Source organism: Sminthopsis crassicaudata, chromosome 6 (genome assembly GCF_048593235.1).
Source record: "Sminthopsis crassicaudata isolate SCR6 chromosome 6, ASM4859323v1, whole genome shotgun sequence".
Taxonomy (NCBI): Eukaryota; Metazoa; Chordata; class Mammalia; order Dasyuromorphia; family Dasyuridae; genus Sminthopsis; species Sminthopsis crassicaudata.
Window position 1 is genome coordinate 152,576,323 of NC_133622.1, and position 22,498 is coordinate 152,598,820.

The 22,498-nt window shown below is 35.9% G+C and overlaps 1 protein-coding gene across 1 annotated transcript; it reads right to left on the minus strand.

Moving 5' to 3' along the window:
- Positions 1-200: 200 nt before the first annotated feature.
- Positions 201-21,579, minus strand: NUDT9 (nudix hydrolase 9). The gene is made up of 8 exons (XM_074273215.1): positions 21,061-21,579; positions 13,753-13,986; positions 11,356-11,451; positions 10,272-10,358; positions 9,369-9,480; positions 4,370-4,516; positions 3,754-3,838; positions 201-698 (listed from the first exon to the last, which is right to left on the minus strand). Exons 1-8 carry the CDS (start codon positions 21,192-21,194, stop codon positions 523-525), a joined length of 1,071 nt encoding a protein of 356 aa, XP_074129316.1. The 5' UTR covers positions 21,195-21,579; the 3' UTR covers positions 201-522.
- Between the last annotated feature and the right edge of the window lie 919 nt (positions 21,580-22,498).

A 22,498-nucleotide genomic window follows, 5' to 3' on the forward strand; every position in this document is an offset into this window, starting at 1 on the left:
TTGAAGTAGGTAATACAAAAGGAATTAGACTTTATAGGAAACTCTCCAAGGATGTCACTCCTTCAGGATTACATAGTGCCCTAAAAGAAGCAGCAACACTCCAAACATCGAGTGCAGAACAGCAAGAGGGAAGGAATGGCAAGAAAGAACCAACCAACCCCACTAAGAAGAATGTGGAGAAGACGGTCATCAGGCACATATTCAGTCAGTCATTTCTTTATTTAGGTCTGCAATTCTTCAAAAAGCAGCAGTAATTTAATTTGGTTTAAGCAATGTCTAAATATAACATGTACAGAAGGCTACCTTTTATATTCCTCTTCTCATGGTTAGAAAGCTTTTCTTCTCTTTAAGCATTCCACTCTATTTTCTATCATATCCATGACGCAAAAACACTCAAATACAATTTCAGAAACGAATAAAACCACCACGGAAACAAGTGACCTGCCATTTCTAAACTGTGTTCTGGGCCCTGCACACTGTTCCTCTGAAGACCTGAAATATACATGGAGATTCCTAAAGCCATCATCCGTGACAGCCCGGCTCTGAGTCCTCGCTCCAGTGAGCTCCTCGCTTCTCCGCCACAAGTTTGATGAACTGGGAATGACTGGCATAAAGCTTCAGTTTGTCACTGATGTCCACCCATTTCACTTTCCCGGCATCATCTCCTGCTTCCAGAGCCAGATTATCCATTGTCTCACCTGAATACAAAACAAAACTATCATTAAACATACAGGCCAATTTTTTTTTTTTTTTTTTTTTTTTTTTAAGTATTGCCACACCATTCTTCAAGCGTTATTCTCAAAACTCAATCTCAAGGGTAAGGAGTGACAGACACCTAATTTTTTATAGATTGATTAGCTCTCAACAGCCCAAAATACAGCACAGTACAATAGAAACAAGTGTTAAAGTTAAAGTTAAAGTGTTAAAGAGGTCAAAGGACTTCAAATCTCAATTCCAACACTGTGATCTTGGGCAAGTTATTTCACTTCACTGGGACTTAAGTTTTCTAATCCTGTTACACTCTAATGAGGGAGACAAGTAACCTTTATACAGCATAAATATAAAGTGAATAAATACAAATAATCCTATAACCATGCAATCAGTTTTAACTAAGTCTCTAAATAGAAATAAATCTGCTTTAAAAATTATCATTAAAAAAAAAAAAACTTTTCTATTTATCTGTATATCCCAGCTTTTAATTACCCATACGAGGTAAATCTAACAAGAAAAACTGAAATATACAAATAATTCAAAAATGTCATTTTAACGTTTGTAAAGGACTAGTTCTTAACCTTTTTGTGTGTCATGGACTCCTTTGGGACAATGATGAAGCTTAATACCACTGACTGAAAAAAATCTAATATTTTTCCCAAACAAGTTCATAGCCTGCTTGAAATTTGTCTATGAATTCCTTGGGGAAGGGTCCCTATTTTAAAGGGAATCTACCTCAATTTTTTCTTTACCCTATAACATTCTACCTCTTTATTATATTTATTTATGTCTATATCTCCATATACATTTGTGTGTATTCCTTCTAACTCCCAATATTACTTCACATTTTTTAAATTTTGTATTTACTCATATTTCTAAGAATTGTTCCCCACAGAATGCGAGCTTCTTACTATTTACTATCTTCTTACTATAAATTGTACACTATATTATATACTAGTATATAATACTTTGTACAAACAAAACAATATCAACACATAGAATGCATTTACACTTGCTGAATGAAAAAACTTCCTTGTAATATTCTCTTCTCTAAAATACAATGTTCTCTGTGAGCTGGTTTCTTGGGGAGCTTCTGGGAGCAGCCTTAGTTTCAGTTCAGTACAACCATCCCAAATGCAGCCAGAGATTAAAGTCCAAATCCTTTATTGTGTCCTTCAAAGTCTTGTTTCTTTTCCTGGGGTCTAGTTAGCTTTAATGGAGGCCTATCTCTCTCTTTGGTTCCAAGAGCTCCCTCCAAATGTCTCCGAATACAAAGGTTTGTCCTTCAGCCTCCAGCCAGCACAAAAGTGGAAGTTGGAATGAATCTTCTCCACCTCTGAGAGTAGAATTGTGGGCTTCTGACTTCTGAATTTTCTGGAAGTTCAAGAGTAGGCTTGTCCTTGAGTGGGCTTGTGAACTCCTTATAAATGCTCTCTAAAGGTGTGAATGCATGAACTAATATGTGAACTCCTTTAAAGGTGTGAACTAAGTACATAAGCATTGTCTCTATCAGTGACTTAGCATCTTGTTTCAAGTTCTGGTCCATAACACTTTCTCCCCTCTAATTTTCTAATTAAAGCTATAAAAGATAAGCAAAAAAGAGATGTAGAAGACAGGAGTCTCTGAAAATCAAGTTCATTTTAGTAACAAAGCCACGTATTTATATTTCAACATGACAAATTCTCACAGGCTTAGAACAATGAATCTGTTCCTTCCTTCAACATATTATTTTTTTAAACTACCATATTTATTTGTGTAATTCTGTGTCAAATATGTGCTCTAGTAATATGAGCTACTGGTAAGCCTAATAAGAAGCCATTTTGATAGTAAAAGTAAGCTTTGCTGAGTGCAGAGAGTTACAATTTCTATTTAATGCTTTTAAACTTAAAACTTAAACTTTTAAACTTAAAAGTTTTAAACTTACATTTTTAAACTTTTAAATTTAATGCTTTTAGTATTTGCCACATATTAGGTATATCATTAATGTCTGTGGATTAATTACAATGGTGCTTGTATTCACCAGAAAAATGAAAGCAGTAAGAGTAATACTTTATGATTGCACTTTTCACTTTTCATTGCCTCATATGAGCTTATAGTTCACAATTCAGTGGATAGGATAGGTTTTACCTCTACTCTAAAAAGAGAATAAAAGAGGCCCAGAAATGTGTGATGATACAATATCGAAATTAGGACTTGAAACCAGAATATCTGACACCCAACCATATATTCTTTTCAGAATAATTTACCTAGATAAACTTTACCTTTTTTATCATTAAAATGCTAAATGTAGACACTGAAGTTATTCACTAGTGGTTGAAAATTTCCCTCATACCAATTTCATTAAGAGATTTAGGGGCAGCTAGGTGGTGCAGTGGATAGAGCACCAGCCTTGAATTCAGGAGGACCCAAGTTCAAATCTGGTCTCAGACACTTAACACTTCCTAGCTGTATGACCCTGGGCAAGTCACTTAACCCCAGCCTCAAAAAAAAAAAAGAGAGAGAGAGAGAGATTTAATCAGAGATCCATGAAAAAAACCAGCATTTATTAACCCCTAAATTTCAGTTTTAATTTCTTATAGCCTTTATTGGCATTAACAAATTCAAGACTTTACGTAACATCTTGAACCTTATTGTTATCAGAAGGGACCATATATTTTGATTGTCTTATACCATTTTAACCATTTAAGCTAATAAGGCACAAGCTAAAATCTTAAGTATTAAAAAAAAAAAATCCAGGTTATAGATATATGCCCTTTGTCCTTTCCATGGCCACTAGATGAAGCTCCAATCTGTCAGTTATTACACACCTACACACACACACACACACACACACACACACACACACACACACACACACACACACACACAAAACCACTTTGGTTGCATGAGGAAACACATTTAAGTATGTGAAACAAATTCCTTCTAATCATAAGAATGCTCTTAAATTTTATTGTCTAATTAAGATAATAACACAAAAGACAGCATATTATTAAATCAATGTTTATAACAAGGCATTAAGTACAGGCTAATAAAATTTTCTACCTGTTTCATCATGATAGTTCACAGCTTCTGTTTCCATCCATGCATTATCAGTGTTTCGAGGATCATCTACATATCCCTTATAAACCTAGTAAGAAAGAAATAGGTAATATAATTTACCAAACAGATGGAAAGAATACATTTGGCATGGTTAGAAAAATTAATATACAACAGGCAAGCTCAAATTTTTTAAAATGTCATTTGGGAATTTTAAAAAAGTTTTGTATTTGTTAAATCAAAAATAACTTCTGAGCACAATAGCTTACGCTGAACAAATGAATATACATAGTTATCTCTCAATAATTCTTGGAAGTTTAATAATATGGGAAAGGAAAACTTATAATTCAGCCTCTACTAATTTTTGCAACTAGTGTAATTCAGAGAGAGGCTATATGATTAAAGCTTTTTACACTTCATGCATATAAACCAGAGGAAAGCAAAAAGTTGCTGTTTCTATATAAAGCCCATACCATAATGGTTATATAAACTTTACAAGTCTATAAGATACATTTGGTGATCCAGAGCAGAAATCTAATTTTTGCTTAGCACAATGTATGGTATATAGTAGATGCTTACTAAATATTCATTATCTGATTAATTATTGGGTCCAATTTTTTACCACTAAATGTTCTTGGCTGAAGAGTTTGTGTAATTGCTCCTCCATATCTTGCTTCTCAGCACTTGATTTCTGCAAGGAGTTCATAGCTTCTTCACCAAACTCTCGTTTTAAGGTAGCACTGATTTTCTCTCCTGGATCCACCATCCCCTAAAAGGCACACAAAAAAGTATATCTGAGTCTCTTCCTATGTATCTAAAATGTACGTATATACATATCAAAATTTATGGATACATTAAATTCTGGATGGCTAGTTGATTTTAACATATACATCTATAAAAATCCTGTGAATGAGTTTACAGGGGGAGGTTACTTAATCAATATTAAGAGTTTATAGATGCAACTATCCCAAATGAAGCATCAATTGTTTGTACCAGACTTGTAAAAGGGAGACTTACTGTACTAGCCTTAATCTTTAATCAGAAGACAGACCATAAAGCAGCAAAACCAACAGCAGGTTTGGATTTAGGAGGACTTGAATTCAAATACTGCTTCTTTACACTATTAGATGCAAGACCTCAGGCAAGCTCTTAAATCTAAGCAAGATGAAGCAAAGCCTCTAAAATATAACTAAGTCATAAATGTCTTAGATAGTTTTTGAAGCCAAAAACAATAGTTTTCCAAGCTAAAAACAATCACAGACCCTTTCCAGTCTTGTTTCCTATCCATTGTACCTCCTTTTGCTTTGAAAGTTATCTCAAAGTCTCTGATATGTAAGCTTTGGAGGTGCTACTAAGTGGAAAGATTTTGAGTATGGGTCCAGAAATGAACTTTTTCTCTATCATCTGAATATTAGTTTAGTTCACAGATGTTCATGATTACCAGAGTGGATACCAGGTAATGAATATTTTTGCCCAAAGAATATCATTAAAAACATGAAGATATTATAATGAGAAATTAATTATTATGCATCTTTTAAAAATATTCAGGAAGTATCACAGCCCATATGCTTTGGCTGAAGATATATGAATTGAGGAGTTATATGGTTCAGACCTGTGTTTTAGGAATATACTTTGGTAACTATATAAAGAGAACTGACTAGGAAGGGGAGAGACAGAAGAAAAACAATTAGGATACTACAGAAGTGGTCTTACCAGGCAAGAAGAGATTAGGATAGATATATTGGTAGCTGTGAAGTAGAAAGAAGGGGAAAAACATGAAAACTATGGTGGTAGAATTAGTAGGACTTGTTGCTAAGAAGGCTGAAGGAGAAGGAAGAATCAAAAATAACTTAGGTTGTGAATCCAGGTGACTGGAAGGGCAAGTGTCATCATCACTAGAAATAAGTTTGGAGGAAGGATGGCTGATCTGAAAAGTTTGAAGTGCCAATGATATAACCACAAATAAATATATAATAAGTGGCAAAGATGCTAGAAAAAGATATTTGGATTTTGAAGGAAACGATAGCTGACTCCACTGGAGTTAATTACTAAAAAGGACACAGAGAAAGGGGGGAAAAAAAAGACAGAGAGTCCAAGAAAGTTCTGGGAGAAACCTATACAGAGTATAATAGGAGAGAGTGTATGACCAGCAAAAGAATGGTCAGACAAATGAGAAAAGAATTAAGAGCAATGTCAAAGAAGCAAAGAGGGAAAAGAACATCCAGGAGGAGGGAGTGGTAGACAATACAAACATCTGAAGAGAAATGAGGCAGGATTAATCTAGAGGAAGACCATTATGTTTAACAATTAGGAAATCACTGGTAATCTTTCAGTAGAATAGTATTGTAACAAGACAGCTAGAGAGAAGCTGAGAAGTAAGTGAGACATGAAGGAAAGGCAGTAAATGGTGTTGTCTCTTTTTTTTTTTTTTTTCAAATTAAAATGTACAATAAATGTTTAAACTAAATTAAAATAAAATATAAAACATACCTACTCATCTTAGTAGTCAAAAGCTCTGAGTTCAAGACCTTGCTCCTCTACTTACTAGTCACACAGCCATGGTCAAATGACATCATTTCTCTGAGCCTCAGGATGTTCCTCTGTAAGATGAGAGCACTCACTAGATGACTGTTAACCTCCTAATTCTGACACCCTGCTTCAAACTGTTACAGTTATGGACTGAAGTTAAGGAATATAATCTTTCACCCTCCAGCAATGTTATAAAATGGTAAATTACAGAGCAAAAGCTAATATGCATCAACAATAACTCACACTCTGCAAACACGGTACTCTGCACTTGCTTGCTGAACCTTAATTTCTGTAGTGTTTTTAAATTTTCAAAGCATTTTCTCTACAACTTCACAAGGTAATAAAACTATTATTATTTTCTCATTTTACATTTGAAGAAATGTAGTCAGGAAGAGGAAGTGAATCCACATCCATCCTATCAGTGAAAGAAGTTAAAATATAAATTCAAGAAATTCATTTTATTCTCTTGATTTTAATACCATTTCCTATCTTAATCCAAATGGATGAAATCTGTTATAGAAGTGATAAATTACCTTTTTACATAAGTAAGCCTATGCCCCAATGAAATATTCCTATGCTTTTGCTGTGATTATTGATGTAGTTTCATTTTGCTACATAATCTTTTATCTGATTAAGAGAAATAAAACAATTGTTTGAATTAAAGAACATTAACAGGAAAGAAATGTCAAATCCTTAAACTTAACGGGTCTATCCAATTCTCAGAATATTTTAATATTTAAGAGATTAGGACAGATACCATATTGGTGGCTGTGAAGTAGAAAGAAGAAGAAAAATATAAGAACTGTAGTGGAGGTATTTATTCAACCAGTATTCACTTAGCACAGACTACATACATAGCATTTTATTAGGTGCCATGAGGAAATCTTATCTTTAAAGGCAGAGAGCTAACAAGAAAGAAAACATACATTAAAATACAACTGGGTTAAGACATCATTGCCATTAAAGAATACAAAAGGATGACAAATAAGATAGCTCCTTATAACCTGAAACCTCAAATATTTAATATATGATTAAGTTGCTGTTTGTCCTTCATTCTTGAAGAAGAATACGACATCAGGGAGGTGATGGATAGTATACAAGTGAGGCTGTGCATGTTTGCTTCAGTTCCAAATGAATAATAAATTATAAAGCAGGGGGAGGAGGAGGGGGAATCAGAATAGGCTGGAGTATTTTGGGTAGGTTTTATAAAATATAAACTGGGCCTCAAGAAATAGAGTACACTTAGATAAATGAAGAGAGCTGGAAGAGTATTCAAGGTTGGGTGATAACCTGAACAAAAGCTACAGTAGTGGAATAATCGAAAAGTATGAATAAATTAGTAAAGTCAATGTGAAGATTTCCCAGAAATTTAAAACATAAATTGGGTTCAGATCAAAAGAGTTTCTATCATGAAAAATATAAAAATTTAAAGAGTACCTGGGTTCAAATTCTGTCTCCTCCATATTTGTGTTAACTTGGGCAAGAATGGACCTAGATTTTCTTCTTTTACAAGAGGAAAGGATTGGAAGAGAAGCCCTTTTATGATCTCCTAGTGCTGAATAAGAGAATAGTCACTAGAGTATGTTGTAAATTTAAAAGCCTACAATGATTTGGGGCAGCTAGGTGGCACAGCAGACAGCACCAGGCCTGGAATCAGGAACTCATCTTCCTGAGTTCTAGGCTTAGGCCTCAGACACTTACTAACTGTGTGATCCTAGGCAAGTTAAACCTTTTGGCCTCAGTTCTCTTATTTGTAAAAATGAGCTGAAGAAGGAACTGGCAAACTATTCCAATATCTCCACCAAAAAACCCCGGAATGGAATCAAAAAGTCAGAGCTGACTGAAAAACAACTGAACAAAAAATGTAATTATTATAACTACTGTTATAAGATAATGATGATTTGATGACTACAGATGTTACTTATAGTTCTAAATATATTATTTTATGACCTTAGGAAAGCCAAACTAATCAAACAACTCTCAGCAAACAAGTTTTAAAGTGAAGGTCACAGTGTTGAGCCTAAGGGAAACAAAGACAAAAGTGAAACAGTCCTTACCCTAAAAGAGTTTCTATTCTAATAGTGGAGACAGCATGTCAATAATCAGTTCATGAGATAAACAAATAAACAGAAGGTCATCTTAGAGGTCAAGACTAGAACCATAAGGAAGAGGAGAACAGGAAAGGCCTCCTGCATCACGTGGCATTTGAAGTAAGTCTTGAGGAAACCAGAGATTCTGGAGAGATTGGAGGAGAGCAGTCCAGACAGGTAAAAGTGACTGCAAAGAAATAGAGATGGCGTATCCTGTGCAAATAGCATAATATGGATAGTAAGGTGTGTGGAGCTCAGTCAGGTTGAGAAAAGATTTAAATGCCAAAGAATCTTACATTTGAATTAAAGCTATTTAAGAAGGCTCACTAAGACAACTTTGGGGGGGCAGCTAGGTGGCGTCAGTGGATAGAGCACCAGCCTTGAATTCAGGAGGACCCGAGTTCAAATTTGGTCTCAGACACTTAACACTTCCTAGCTGTGTGACCCTGGGCAAGTCACTTAACCCCAGCCTCAAAAAAAAAAAAAAAAAAAAACTAAGACAACTTTGGCAGCTACCCAAAAGGTAGAATGGACTAGCAAGAGACCTGAGGCAGGCTCAATTAGCAGACTATAGAGTTAGATATGACAGCAGTCTGCAAACCTGGATGACAAGGAGGTTGTTGGCATCTTAAATAATGATGGGGAAATTTAGCGGAGGCACAGGTTTAGGGATAAAGAAAATGAATTCTGTTTTGTACATCTTGGGTTTTTATTTCTTTTATGTAAGTTTATCTTTACTGGTGGTTATTAAATCAATAATAAGGGGGCAGCTAGGTGGCACAGTGGATAGAGCACCAGCCTTGAATTCAGGAGGACCCCAGTTCAAATCTGATCTCAGACACTTAATATACTTCCTAGCTGTGTGACCCTGGGAAAGTCACTTAACCCCAGCCTCAAAAACAAAACAAAACAAAACAAAACAACAAAACATTCACACATAAATCAATAACAAAATTTTAATAAACTTGAAAAATATCAATGTTACTTATTTTTAATTCTTACCCCTGGAATTGCCCATTCTCCACAGTCTTTCCTTTTGATTGCTACAAATTGTAAGATATTTTTCCCAGAATGAGGATGAATGACTTTATTTCCACTGCTGTCTCTTTTCCACCTGAAAATATTTTAAAAGTCTTTTAGTCTAGAATAAAACTGTCCAGAATCTAAACTTGTTAGCAAAGCACAAATCCAATTTCATTTAAGCTAGGTAACTTCCATTTGTGAATTAGTATTATAAGCAATGGTCACTATCTATATTAAAATTATTTGAATTTAACACCAATGCATCTTGTGCATTGTCATTCACTTCCCCAATTTCAGATCACAGATGACAACAGACTGCAAAACAAATCTGCCCCAAGGAGCTTTTGGATCCCCAGATTTTGACAAGATTCAAGAACAAGATTACATTTTCTTCCTCTATCTAGTCTTTTGACTTTGTTTTAATATTTCCTATTGTCTCTCAGAATAATTAACATCTGTTTGGGTTGCTGCTTCGGGAAGGTTTTATATCTCATCACATCCTAATCTGATTTGGTCACACCTCTTGCAGTAGTCTATGGGTGGTACATAATGAGATACAGCAAACACAATCATGTAACATAAAGCTACATTTTATTTAGGATGTATTTTCAATTCAAACAAATGTTTATTTAGCATCAATTATATGAAAACTGCAAAATGAGCTGAAAAAGGAAATGGCAAGCCTTTCCAGTATCTTTGCCAAATTAAACCCAAATAGATTCAGATGGAGTTTGACATGAGGAAAAATGACTGAACAATAAAAATGTGAAAGTCACTATGCTGAGCACTAGGATATAAAATACTGTTAGTAAGAGTTTAAGGATGAGGTTTGTTTTTTCCTATCCATTTATTTTTTGATCATTAAAGTTTCTGAATTTTTACCTAGTAATGATGGGATCTGCAGCATGATTTGGGCCCCAACGTCCCAAAAGTCCTCGACCAATCAGTCCTGTCCGACCTGCTGGATTCCTAGAAGAAAAAACAACAGAGTAATTTGAATTTATATCTTCTTTTTATTTCTAAATTGAGCTCAATAGAGGAAAATCATGTCTCTAATTTTATGTCTCATTAATATTTTTAGTCATTGTCTTCTATCTTACCTCCTGAATTTGACCCCAAAGAAAGATTTCACTACTAAAGATGCTACATATGACAGAAGATTCTGTGACTAATCCACTTTGAATTGACACTTTTCAGTCTGAGAATGGTCAGATGAGATAATTCATTCTATTTGATTCTATGACTTGTCTGTCTATATCATTTAGAATAATCACGACTAACCTCTTTTCTTGCTTACTCTCCTCCTTGCTCCCAAAAAATTCCTATCTATAACCAAAATTAAAAATGCATATTAAACATACAAAATTTGTTTCATTTTCAAATGCCACAGGTTTTTTTCCCAGCTGGAGTGTTTTGTTATCATGTACACTGACTAGCATAAAGTAAAACAATTTTTAATACTAACAGTTATGATATCATCCAAAATCTCAGAAATTCTGAATTTGCAATATTTAAGAAACAAAATATAACTTTAAATGTTTACTGAGACTAAATAAATACAAGTAATTAATGACTCAGTAAATTTCCTCCAGTTAAAATGTTCTTTGAAAACTCAAGTTTCCATGGGGTAGTGATAAAACTTCCTTATTAACAACCTTTCCAATTTGCTACTAGTTCCCATAACTCCCTCATATGTCATTATTTAGCTGTGTTTCTTTCAAATGCCTATTTCTTTATGGCAGTTAATTCTTTTTTTTTTTGGATGCACAAAATCCATTCTATAAATTACGTTTAGATATATATAGATAAAAATGTAAATCCACAAATTGTATTGTTTTGATAAAAAAAAATAATAATAATCTTGTTCTCAAATCTATATTAAAATATGATTTTGCTGTAAAAAGCAGGTCCTCAATAAACTAGTTATGCCTCCAGAAGCACTTGATGGTTCAACCATAATACCTACCTAGGTCGTCCATTTTCAATTTCATACAAGCCATTCTGGCTCTTTCGTTCGACATGTCCATCCTTTTCATTAAATTTTGGAGAAAAATTTCTTTCACTACAATAAAAATAAAAACCAATGCCAAAATTTAATATTTCTAGGTGTTTAAAAACTCAATCTATTATTCCTCAAAGATAGTTAATGTTGAAGTAGAATTATTTCTATCTGCTTTTAAAAGTTAATTTCTACTTTCCATGTACATTTTTTACTTCCAAATAGTAAAGAATGAAACTAATGTTTCAATTTTTATACAAATTATTTGTGCAGTTTACTAATATATAACATCACACATTATCACAAATTTAAAGATATAATGACTTGTCTAGGTTCAAAAAATCAATATGGATTAGAATAAGATTATCTTGACTAGGAAGGCAGTTCTATACCTACTTTTTATTAATCTTTCATTACTTTATTAACCTAACTTAATAATTAATATAATATTTACATGCTACTTACTATAAATGAAGAGGAAGAAGAGAAAGCCTATGAAGAACTTGATAAGATTCTCCAAATTAAGTTAACATGTTTTAATATTTGTTAACTTCAAGGCAATAGGACAGGAGGAAAGAGGAAAATATACTACAAAATGAAATTCAAAATCAAGAAACAAAAGAAACCAAAGACTTGTAGCCTATACAAAAGCCTCACAAATGCTATTACATTAATTCTTTCTTCAAAAAGGGAATCAGAACCAGTAACAACATAAAAAATTTAAAAAAAGCATGACCAAACTTAAATTAGTTACCAAAGTGAGTATTATTTCTATAAATTACATTTAGATATATATGGTCCTAGAAACAGACCAAGGATGTTTTCTGATTGTGTATCTACTTAAGCACACTCTAAATAGGTTAGACACACAAATGACTTAAAAGATAAAGGAAATTAAAATCCCACTGTGTTTATTATTTGACCAAAACATGATATATTTTGCAAAACAAAGTACCACTTTAAAGGTGCCTCATGTCCATATTACAATCATGACATTCCTTTAGAGAAACAAGCATGTGTCAGATTTTAGGAATACAAATATGAAGAATGAAATAATCCCAAGTTCCTCTCTGATTATTTATATCAAGGAATAAAAACAGATTTAAGTATGCTTGCCAGAGGTGTTTGCCACTGTCATAGAAGGCATTCACAAGCAAAAAGAGAAAGAATGAACAATGGGGATTAATATGTGAATATATACAAGAATGCCAAAGACATATAAAGCAATTTGAGTGAAAGGTAACTTTAGTAGCTGGCAGATGGTAGAACTCAAAAAAGTAAGAAAACAGAGGAACATGGGAAAGGCAGGTTACAGGGAGAGGGTTAAGCGAGAAGACAATGAGTTGTTTTGAACATTTTAAATTCCATGCTGGTCAATCACCATATGCATCTTGGACAGTTTGCTACAGATGTAAAAACAGGTGGGTTGATCAAATAATATAAGCATCAGTCCCTTAAAAACTGGTATTATTTCATTTTTCATATTTGTATTCCCAAAAATCTGACACATGGCAGGTGCTTAATAAAAGCTCAATGATTCATTAGTAAATTTTCAAAAAGAATACAAAAGCAAAAGATAATAAATGAATAAGCCACAAGCTTTTATAAATCATCAAGATATCTGGAATTAGACAAATTAAAAATCATATATAAATTGTGATCTGCTAGAGTTGGTAGGATTGATTAGATTCTGGAATCACTGACTGAAGCATTAAAAAGAGAAGAGAAAGATCCAATAAATTCAAATCAAGACAGAAAAGAATATGATAAAACTTATAATGCTCTTTGCTAATCTCAATTACTCTAAGATTGAATTTGACTAATTTTTATCAACTATTTGGTAATAGAAGAGCCAGATAGAATGCCAACTAGAATACATTTGTATTCCTCATGTATATAAATTGGCAAAATTGTTTATAAAAGGTATATACATATGACTGCTATGAATTTAGATGGAATTTTCTTTTTTCTTTTCTTGAAGTTTTTCTCCTATTAAGCTTTCTTTTCTATTTTTCAGTCCTTTTATAATTCCTTCTTTTTTCAGCCCGAGGGCTCCTATATGATTTGAAAAAATATGCACTCTTTAAATATTAAACTAGGATGTTAGAAAAAAACACTATGAGATGTGCCTACTTAGAGGAACAAGAGTTCAATAAATCTGATACTGATTATAGATAATCCTATATATCTGGATCATCATAAAAAACAAAAATAATCTACTATATGTATCATAAGTAAATTTAAAACAAACAAAAATAAAGATGAACAACTACAATGTTCAGTACTTAAACTCTTGATTTACAAATAAAATCATTACCCCTTAATCAGGTTTCATATTGCTAAATTTATACCTAAATTACTCACCTGATCTGTGGATCTGCCCACATGGGTCCAGCCAAGACAGAGACTGCAGTATATTCCACGGGATTATACTCCTGCCACTCAACAAGCCAGCCCACTTTCTCATTGGGTACCTGACTCCGTTCAACTTTTGAACCTGGATAAGGTGATGTCCGAGCCTTGTTGTGGGAATTATCATCAGCACCATTTGAACCTGACATGACTGGGCTTAGATGGAACAAATGTGATGAAGAGGAACTATTAAAAGAGAAAAGAAAAATCAAAATATTACATAGCTATTCTTTAAAAATAAAGTTTTAAAAAGACCTGCCTTAAAGGATCTGAAAACATTATTTTTTCAAACATTAAACAAAACTGTCTCTTGTTTCCCATGCATTCAACAAACATGTATTAAGCACTCTCCTCCAAAATAGTATCTTCTCTAGGTTTTCTTAACACTGCTCTCTCTCCTGGTTCTCATCCCATCCATCTGCCCATCCTTTCTCAGCCTCCTATGCTGAATCTTGATCATCCAGATCACATCCACTAACCTTAGATATTCACAAGCAAGACACTCTTCTGGACACTTTCCCCCTTCTATACAAATAATTTCTAGAATTGTATATTCAGCACTAGTTTCTCTCCTGAGCTTCAGCCCCACATCACCAACTGCTTTTTGAATAACTCAAACTGGATGGCCCACAGGCATCTCAAATACATGTCCCAATCCCTTCCAACTCTCCTCCTTCCCAATATTCTCAGTCACCCAGATTCACAACCTTATCTCAACCTGATCTTATCATTTGCACTCGCCAATCTAATCCATTGTCAAGTGCTGTCACTGCTACCTTAACTCACAACATCTCTAATATGCCCCTTCTCTAGACTAATAATCTACACACTGGCGCAGGCTCTGGACACCTCTCATCAGGACTGTTGCAGTAGCTGCCTCAATTATAATCCACCCTCCACTCAGCTGCCAAAATTTATCTAAAGCACCAAGATCAAGAAACAAAAGAGGCCAATGTCCTGGCCTAGGCCAAAAATCAATGAACTGTGGCTCCCCTTTGACAAGGATATAAAATAGTCTGTGTCTGGCATTTACAGCCTTCCACAATCTGAAACTTTGCTATCCTTCCCATATATTCTCTGTCATGTACTTTATAATCCAGCTATTCCCCACATTCTGTCTCCAGACTCCAGCCATTTTGCAGGTAAGCCCATGTGCCTGGAATTCACTGCTCCCCCCCCCCCCTTCCACTCCTTTCTGTGACTTCCTTCAAAATTCACCTCAAACCTTCAAGAAGCTTTTACTGGTGGTTCCTTTCTCCTTCCTTCCTTTCACACACTTATACTCATACACAGGGCCTTTCCTTAGAGATTGTCTTCCATTTACACTAATGTGTGTGTATATATGTGTATACATAAATATACATTATATATATATGTATATATATATATATATATAGTTTATGCATTATCTATAACATATATATAATATACATATATGTACTTATACTATATTTTTACTAACGTCATTTTATATCATCTCTTCTATTGCATGTGCTCTCTTGCAGGACAGAAATAATGTTTTTGCCTTTCTTTGTAAACCGAACACTTAGCAGATTATCTGGAACATAATATACTCTTCATAAATAAATGTATGTGGTATGCAAGAGTGACCTAGAAATGATAAGGTCAAAGAGATAGCCCAAGATAAAAATAATTAACAGGAAAATTCTTGTCTGACGAGGGGTTAAAGGAGATAATTTGAGATACAAATGATTAAGAGAAATTCCTGTCTTATTTACAAATATCTCCGGAACCTCTTGGATAACATCTCTGTGGAAACGTTTTATGACCCCAATTATATATAAAAGGAATTTCTAAAAATGGAATCCTTGAACTCAGTTTATACTTGCCTTGTGCCTGCCAACTTGTTCTGGCTTCCCGACCTTTGCCAGGCAGTTTGGCCTTTCTGGAGGCCAAATGCCTGTCTATCCTTTTACTATAAATAAAGACTGTTTTGATACAGCATAGATAGCTAATTCATTCTCTCCAGGACCTGCCCTTGGGTACTTTGGGAAAGAGAGAGGTAATCAGACCACTAGGAGAAGGGCTGATCCATCTCGGCTTAGAGCCTCCAAATTTACTCCTCATCAGTACAATTAACTCTCCTCTCCATCTTGAAGTTTAAATCAGAAAATTATTTGAAATAGGTTATTCATCTACTTTATCCTTATTGCCTCTAACTTATGAGCCTAGTGAATGGGAAGCAAAGTCACTTAAAAGGAATTGGAATATAATGCCAGAAGGCTCTCAATCCAGTAAATGTCTCCTTCAGGATAGGATCAGTCTCTCATCCTATTGTTGAATAAAATGCAGACTGAGGATAGCCTTGTAACTTTTTTGATTTCCAAGATTACTGTTATACAGAAAAGGTATTTTCTCCAAACTCAAATTTCCATTTTGATCAAGAAAAAATAAACTTTTGCAATTAATTGCTATTATATGATAAAACTCGTGTCAATTTGAAGATTTTATATGTTATAAAGAAAACAAGCTTTGTAGACATGGGCAGCTAAATAGTACAATGGAAAGAATGCAAAGTATGGAGTCAGGAGACTCATCCTGAGTTCTAACCTGGTCTCAAGCTGTGTGACCTTGGACAAGTCACTTAACCTGTTTGCCAAGTTTCCTCATCTGAAAATGAAGTGAGGAAAGAAATAATAATCTACTTTTGCCAATATAACCCCAAATGAGACCAAAGAGTCAGACACAATTAATACAACAAAAATACTAAAATTCTGTCTTTGAATGAAGACTATATTCTAATCATTATGAAGGGAATACATATTCATAATTTTATTATAACAGAAGTTATGCTGTAATGCCAGAGAAACTGAGGCAAGACAGAGATTAGAGTTTTTAATACTTTATTTGAGAGTGTGCTGGGGGCATGTTGCCCCGGAGCTGATGTCTCAAAACATTCAGTGGATTTCCCATTATATATATGGCTCTAAGCTGGGATAGATACACAAAGGGGGCGAGGGAGAGAGGGAGGAGTCCAAAGTTTGGTGAGCAGGAATCTCCAGGCAGGGATCATCAATCCAGTTCTGACAGAACCAGACCATAAATTTTTACTAATTGGGAGGACTTAGGAGGTGTCCATGCAGAGCCAGGAAGTCTGAAATTTAGAGATATAGACAATGCTAATTAGGTATCTGAGATAGGACATCTGGAGTTTTATCTTCTGGAATTTTTCTAGGGCTCTCCATAGCCCTAATTATCTCAGTTCTAATGGGCAGAAGGGGGGGGGGGTTGCAACCAGGGGGATTGAGGCAGAACAATTCAGGGAAACTGAGGTAGGACAATAAAAGGGAACTGTGGCACAATAATACTTGCAATTTCCATGCTTTAGAAGACTCACAAGGGCCCCAAAAAAGGAGTTGAAAATGTAAAACTGTACTTATTTTGATTTTTGGCAGCAGACTTAATGAAGGTGGAAGGGTGAATAATAAGAATTGAGATTCTATATAGTAATATTTGTAATTGGAAATCCAGATTAGGTTTCTATGTAATTTGCTTTGAACAAAATTGTAATGCAGTCTCATTTAAAGATGTGGCTTTCCCTATAAGGACAATTGTTTTATTTGACCTGTAAGAAAAAAAAGACATTTAAAATTTGGCATTAAGGTGAAATGTCTGTAAACTACAAAAGAATCACTTTTATATCTATAAACAAAACTGGGTTTTAACTATTCTATAGAAGTCTCTGAATATAGTATAAAATGCACAGAGGCATGAAATTTGTATTTCAAAATTGTTCAGAGATGCAATTCAACAGAATTAATGTCATTCACCTGGCAAAAAGTGCTGTTATGAGTTTATGTTTTATGTTAGAATTATCCCCAATTTCTTGTACTTTGATTCTAGGAAACTAATCTGACAAGACACCTAAAATGTAATGTAGTTTTGGGGGGTCATTTCCTCTTCTACCTGAATGCTATGATTTTAAACTTTGAACTTACTTTTTTTCCTGAAATACAAAGTGCCCTTCAGATTAAAGGTTATAGTATTTAAATGGGTATGTTCTAGCTTGCTTACTCAGGAAGCTTAATTGTCTGAGATGCAGTGCCTGATCCATTATGTTAAGAATTATGAAAGTGCATGGGGAATAATAAAATTATATCTGAGTCAACTTACTATCAATATTTCTCAATTAAAAAACCTTACCTTAGGGGTTACCTAATGCAGTCCTTTAATACAGCCAGGTTAATGATGGCCAATTTAAATACTAAAGACAAATGTTTTTTATTATTTCAATGGAATGTTATTTCAATATAAAAAAAATTATATCCGGCTCTAAACTACAAATAATGGAAATTACCAAATGTGATAGACATTCCAATTTAATTGTTGCTAAGAAAGAGTGTATTCTGGAAAATATTGCTGGTGTATGGAGATGACTGGGAGAATTGAGAAGATAGCTTTCCAAGAATTTCTTGACTTAAGTTTTTCCAAATATTTCCTTTCTGCCCAGAAATATTTCCCATCGTTGATTCTGAACCTGGGTATGACATACCTCATGAATATGTAGGTAGAGCTGTTTCAGGATCAGTTGTTTCAAAAGTTATCTATAATCTGGTGCTGGTGTGAAACAATTCTGGGATTTTGCTGCAGCTGAGTTCATCCAGAGGATGAGACCAAAATATTGTTGTTTGCCAAGCTCAGGGCACAGGGAGTCTCATAAGTCCCTAAAATTTGCACTGATTTCATCACATGAACTAATTACTGGAAGGCCAAACTATTTGGGCTTTGTCAGGTCTCACCAAAATGGAAGTCTTCTTATTTGTAGGTTGAATTTGCAGTGTTACTTAGGAAAACCACAAAGTTGTTTGGAACTTGGAAAGACAATCTAGTAGGAAAAAAAATCCTCTGCAAATTTGCCCTAGAAACAAGGCCCATTCTAGATATGTCTAACATAACATCCCAGTTAAAAACGCCAAGAACCTACCTGGACAATTTGTGAATGGTGGTCAAGAACAAGTTCTCTTGGACACAGAAATTCCAAGGGAAAATAGAACAGCTAAGTAGCACAGTACAAACACACTAGATTTGAAATCAGGAAAATCTGAATTCAAAACCTGCTTCAGATTCTTACTATCTGACCCTACTCAAATCACCTAACTTCTATTGTCTGTTTCCTCATCTGTAGGTATCAGCACCTATCTTCCAGGGTTGTATAATAATATATTTAGTTATATTAATAATAATATAATAATAATAAAGAACTTAACAGTTATGGTACATGATTATTACTAAAATGTTTCCCAGAAGCAGACATCATGAAATAAACCAAACCCAAGATAACAAAATAAGAAATCTGTTATTTAGATATTACTTGCATGTTGCACATGTGAGTTTGAACAAAACCTTACCATTAACCCACACTTGGATTGCATTGGGGAGTTAGGGAAGGGTCTACATAAAGGGACCAACTTGATATTTGGGCTAAGTTGCCAGAAACCAGGTTCAATGAAGTTGTATGTTTTATAATATTTATAATAGAGATTATATTAATTTCCATTTATTATTGTGTTCAATGTTTCTCAGTTCTTCTATCTGCCTGTGGAAATACATGCCAGAAACTTTCTATCCAGAGAGGGAGCTATAAGATATACAGGAATGTAGCAGAGATGTATGTATTATGCCATATATAATCAGAGGAGGTATTACTGCTATAAGAGAATTTCTGGTTTACTTGTTTTTGACACTAATTTTTAAATCCGACTATTCTGTTCCATATTTGACATTTTGTTGTTGTGTATGAACCCTGCATAGGACCAAAAGCAACAACTTTGGATTCTCAAATATTTTTCAGAGAATATTTTTGCACCCCTAATTGGTACAAAGACTGAATTGATTAAAGGGGGGGAGGAATTTCAGTATCCCTCCATTAACTAGTCTTATCAAGTAGTTCTCTTTTGAGTAGTGAAACCAGTTTACAAGAATATATCTCTTACTCATTTCCTGTAGCTAATATACTTTCTCCTTAACAAGTATAATCCATTTCTTTGTATTATAAGTAGCTATCTTTTTTTTCTGTTTCATATAATGTATAAATTGTTGTCCAGTCGTGTCCAACTCCTCATGACTAGGCGGTGGTACTCCATTCTCCAGCTCATTTAGTAGATAAGGAACTAAGGCAAGTAGGATTAAATGACTTGCCCAGGGGTACACAACAAGCATTCTAGGTCAAATATGAGCTCAAGACCTCTAAACTACCTCTACAGCATCAGCAAGCTGCAAAGGTGAGCTTCTGCGTGCACCCTTGGGAGCTGAGGTTCATGCTAGTGCTTTCAAAACTTTCTGGTGGATCTAGTCAGTTTCCTTTCCCAACCACTAAAAACAATGTTCCTTGGGTGGAAACTGGAAGTCTTAAAATATCAAGGTCTTTCCTAAGATTTTTCTTTTGACCAGAAGGCATAGTTATAGATCTGTTTCATTCTTAGTTTGGAGCGAAGAAAGGGAATAGAGATGGCAAAGGACTTCCAACTTCCATCCCTATATAACTATTTACACACAGGTTATATGCAATATATACACACGCCATATAACCATAATCATATAAATAAAAAATAACGATATACCCGGCTGTAAAATCTAACAGCAAATATGGGGTGGGGGGGGGGGGAATCTCACATTAAAACCATCTTTAGAAATTAAGAATAATTCTGCTTTTTACACTTTAGGCACAAAACCCAAGGTAAAAGTGTAACTTCCGGATTTATCCAACTAAAAAATTGTAAATGCTTTGCATGACTACTGATGTATAGCCCATAGTAAAGGCTTTCTCTTTGAGGAGTCTGGGAAGGGAAATAATTTGGAACTCAAACTTTTTTTTTTTTTTAAAGATTTGCTTAACATTGTTCTCACGTGCCAATGGAGAAAAATGAAATGTTAGATAAGTAAGTTGGGGGGAGAACGCGATAGAAGCCCTTCAGAGTAAATGTCCTTACTTCTGCACGCCCCCCACCACCACCCAGAGTCTAGGAGCGCCTGGGGATCATCAGTCAATGGTTTGAGGATAAAATGGAAGTGCATTTTGCCAGACGGGGGAAGTATCCCACGAGAAGCCGCCGCGCAGCCGGCGGGAAAACTCGGCACGTCGGCTTGCCCACAACCAGGAGGGGACGAGTCCCCGTGCGCGCAGCTCGCCCTCGGCCCAGGCTGCAGCTGGAGCGCAAAGCGAGCCCCCTCCCCCCGGCGTCCTACGCCTCTAGGTAGGCAGGGCATTCCCGGCGGGTCGGAGCCGGCCTCGGGAAGTACCTGTAAGGCGGCCCTCGGCTCGGAAGCTGCAGAGGAGCCCGGCAGCGGCCGCCGGGGGCCCTGCCGGTCACACAGGACAGGCTCGCACTGAGACACACGGTAGCTAGGGCCTGGGCCAGGCCGCGCGCTGCCATCGGCGTCCCGGAGGCGCTCCAGGAAGCTAGGCCGCTCGGGCCGCGGGCTGCCGGGGCTGCGGCCTCTGTCGGCCCTGCCGCGGGCCCGACGAGGGGCGGCGGGCGGCACTAGGACCGGCCGCTCTCCAGCCCTCGCGCGGGGGCGGGTTCCTCATCTATCTCGGTCACACCCGCTCGGCGCCGGCGGAGACCCCCAGGCGGGTCCGGGGGCTCCTCGGGCAACCCAGCCTCGCGGCCGGGGAAGCGCCCGCGACCCCCGACCTCGTGGTGACCTCACGGCCCGACCCCCGACCCAGGTCGGAGCGTCGTGACGTCAAGACCCGGCACCAGCGTGCAGGAGGGTTGGGCGTCCGTGGGGCGCGCGGGATGTTCCGTCACCTTTACTGCGGAGTCTTCACCGCGCAGGCGTATTTGTACAGGGCGGAGGAAAGCCTGTCTTTTATGTCTCGGCGCCAGAGGTGGCTGTAGAGATGGATTTGCGCTGTGCTGATTCTGTCTCCCAAGTCGGGGAAAGTGACAGCAACTGGCACTATACTGAGGAGAATAAGTAAATATAGCTTGAGACCTTTGTCAGTGATGGAGACTTAAGTGTGAAATGCAATGTGCTGTCATCCTGGATTGATGGCACTTCACTGCTTTTTTTTCTGGTTTTGTATTTTGTTACAAGGGATGATTTCCTAGAAGGGGAGGAAGAGATATTTTATGAAATTAAGGTAATATAAAATTAGGAAAACTGAATATTAAAAAAAAAAAACAAATTAAACTTGCAAAGGGGAGAAATGGAGGATGAAGTAAAAGCGGATTTTTTTTTCTGAATTTGCCATAGGATTGGTTTCCAAACTCTTGTTCTCAAAAAACTGATTAAAGATGTTCCTTCCACTGTATTCCACTATAACTACTGGGCCTGTATCCTAAAGAGATCATAAAGTAAGCATAGGGACCACATGTGCCCAAATGTTTGTGGCAACCCTTTTTGTAGTGGCTAGAAACTGGAAATTGAATGGATGTCCATCAGTTGGAGAATGGCTGGGTAAATTGTGGTATATGAATGTTATAGAATATTATTGCTGTGTAAGAAATGATCAGGATGGTTACAGACAAGCCTGGAGAAACTTACATGAACTGATACTGAGTGAAGTGAGTAGAGCCAGAGAACGTTTGTACTCAGCAACAGCAATATTATGGGGTAATCAACTCTGATGGACTTGGCTCTTATCAACAATGAGGTGATTCAAGTCAATTACGATAAATTTGTGATGGAGAGAGCCATCCATATCCAGAGAGAGAACTATGGATACTGAATG

Excerpts from the sequence above, each read along its gene's own strand:
- NUDT9 (XM_074273215.1), bottom strand. The coding sequence starts at position 21,194 with ATGGCAGCGCGCGGCCTGGCCCAGGCCCTAGCTACCGTGTGTCTCAGT. Across the intron at positions 13,987-21,060 it reads AGCCGAGGGCCGCCTTACAG|TTCCTCTTCATCACATTTGT; the intron begins GTACTTCCCGAG and ends CTCTTTTAATAG. Across the intron at positions 11,452-13,752 it reads TGGGCAGATCCACAGATCAG|TGAAAGAAATTTTTCTCCAA; the intron begins GTGAGTAATTTA and ends TTTTTATTGTAG.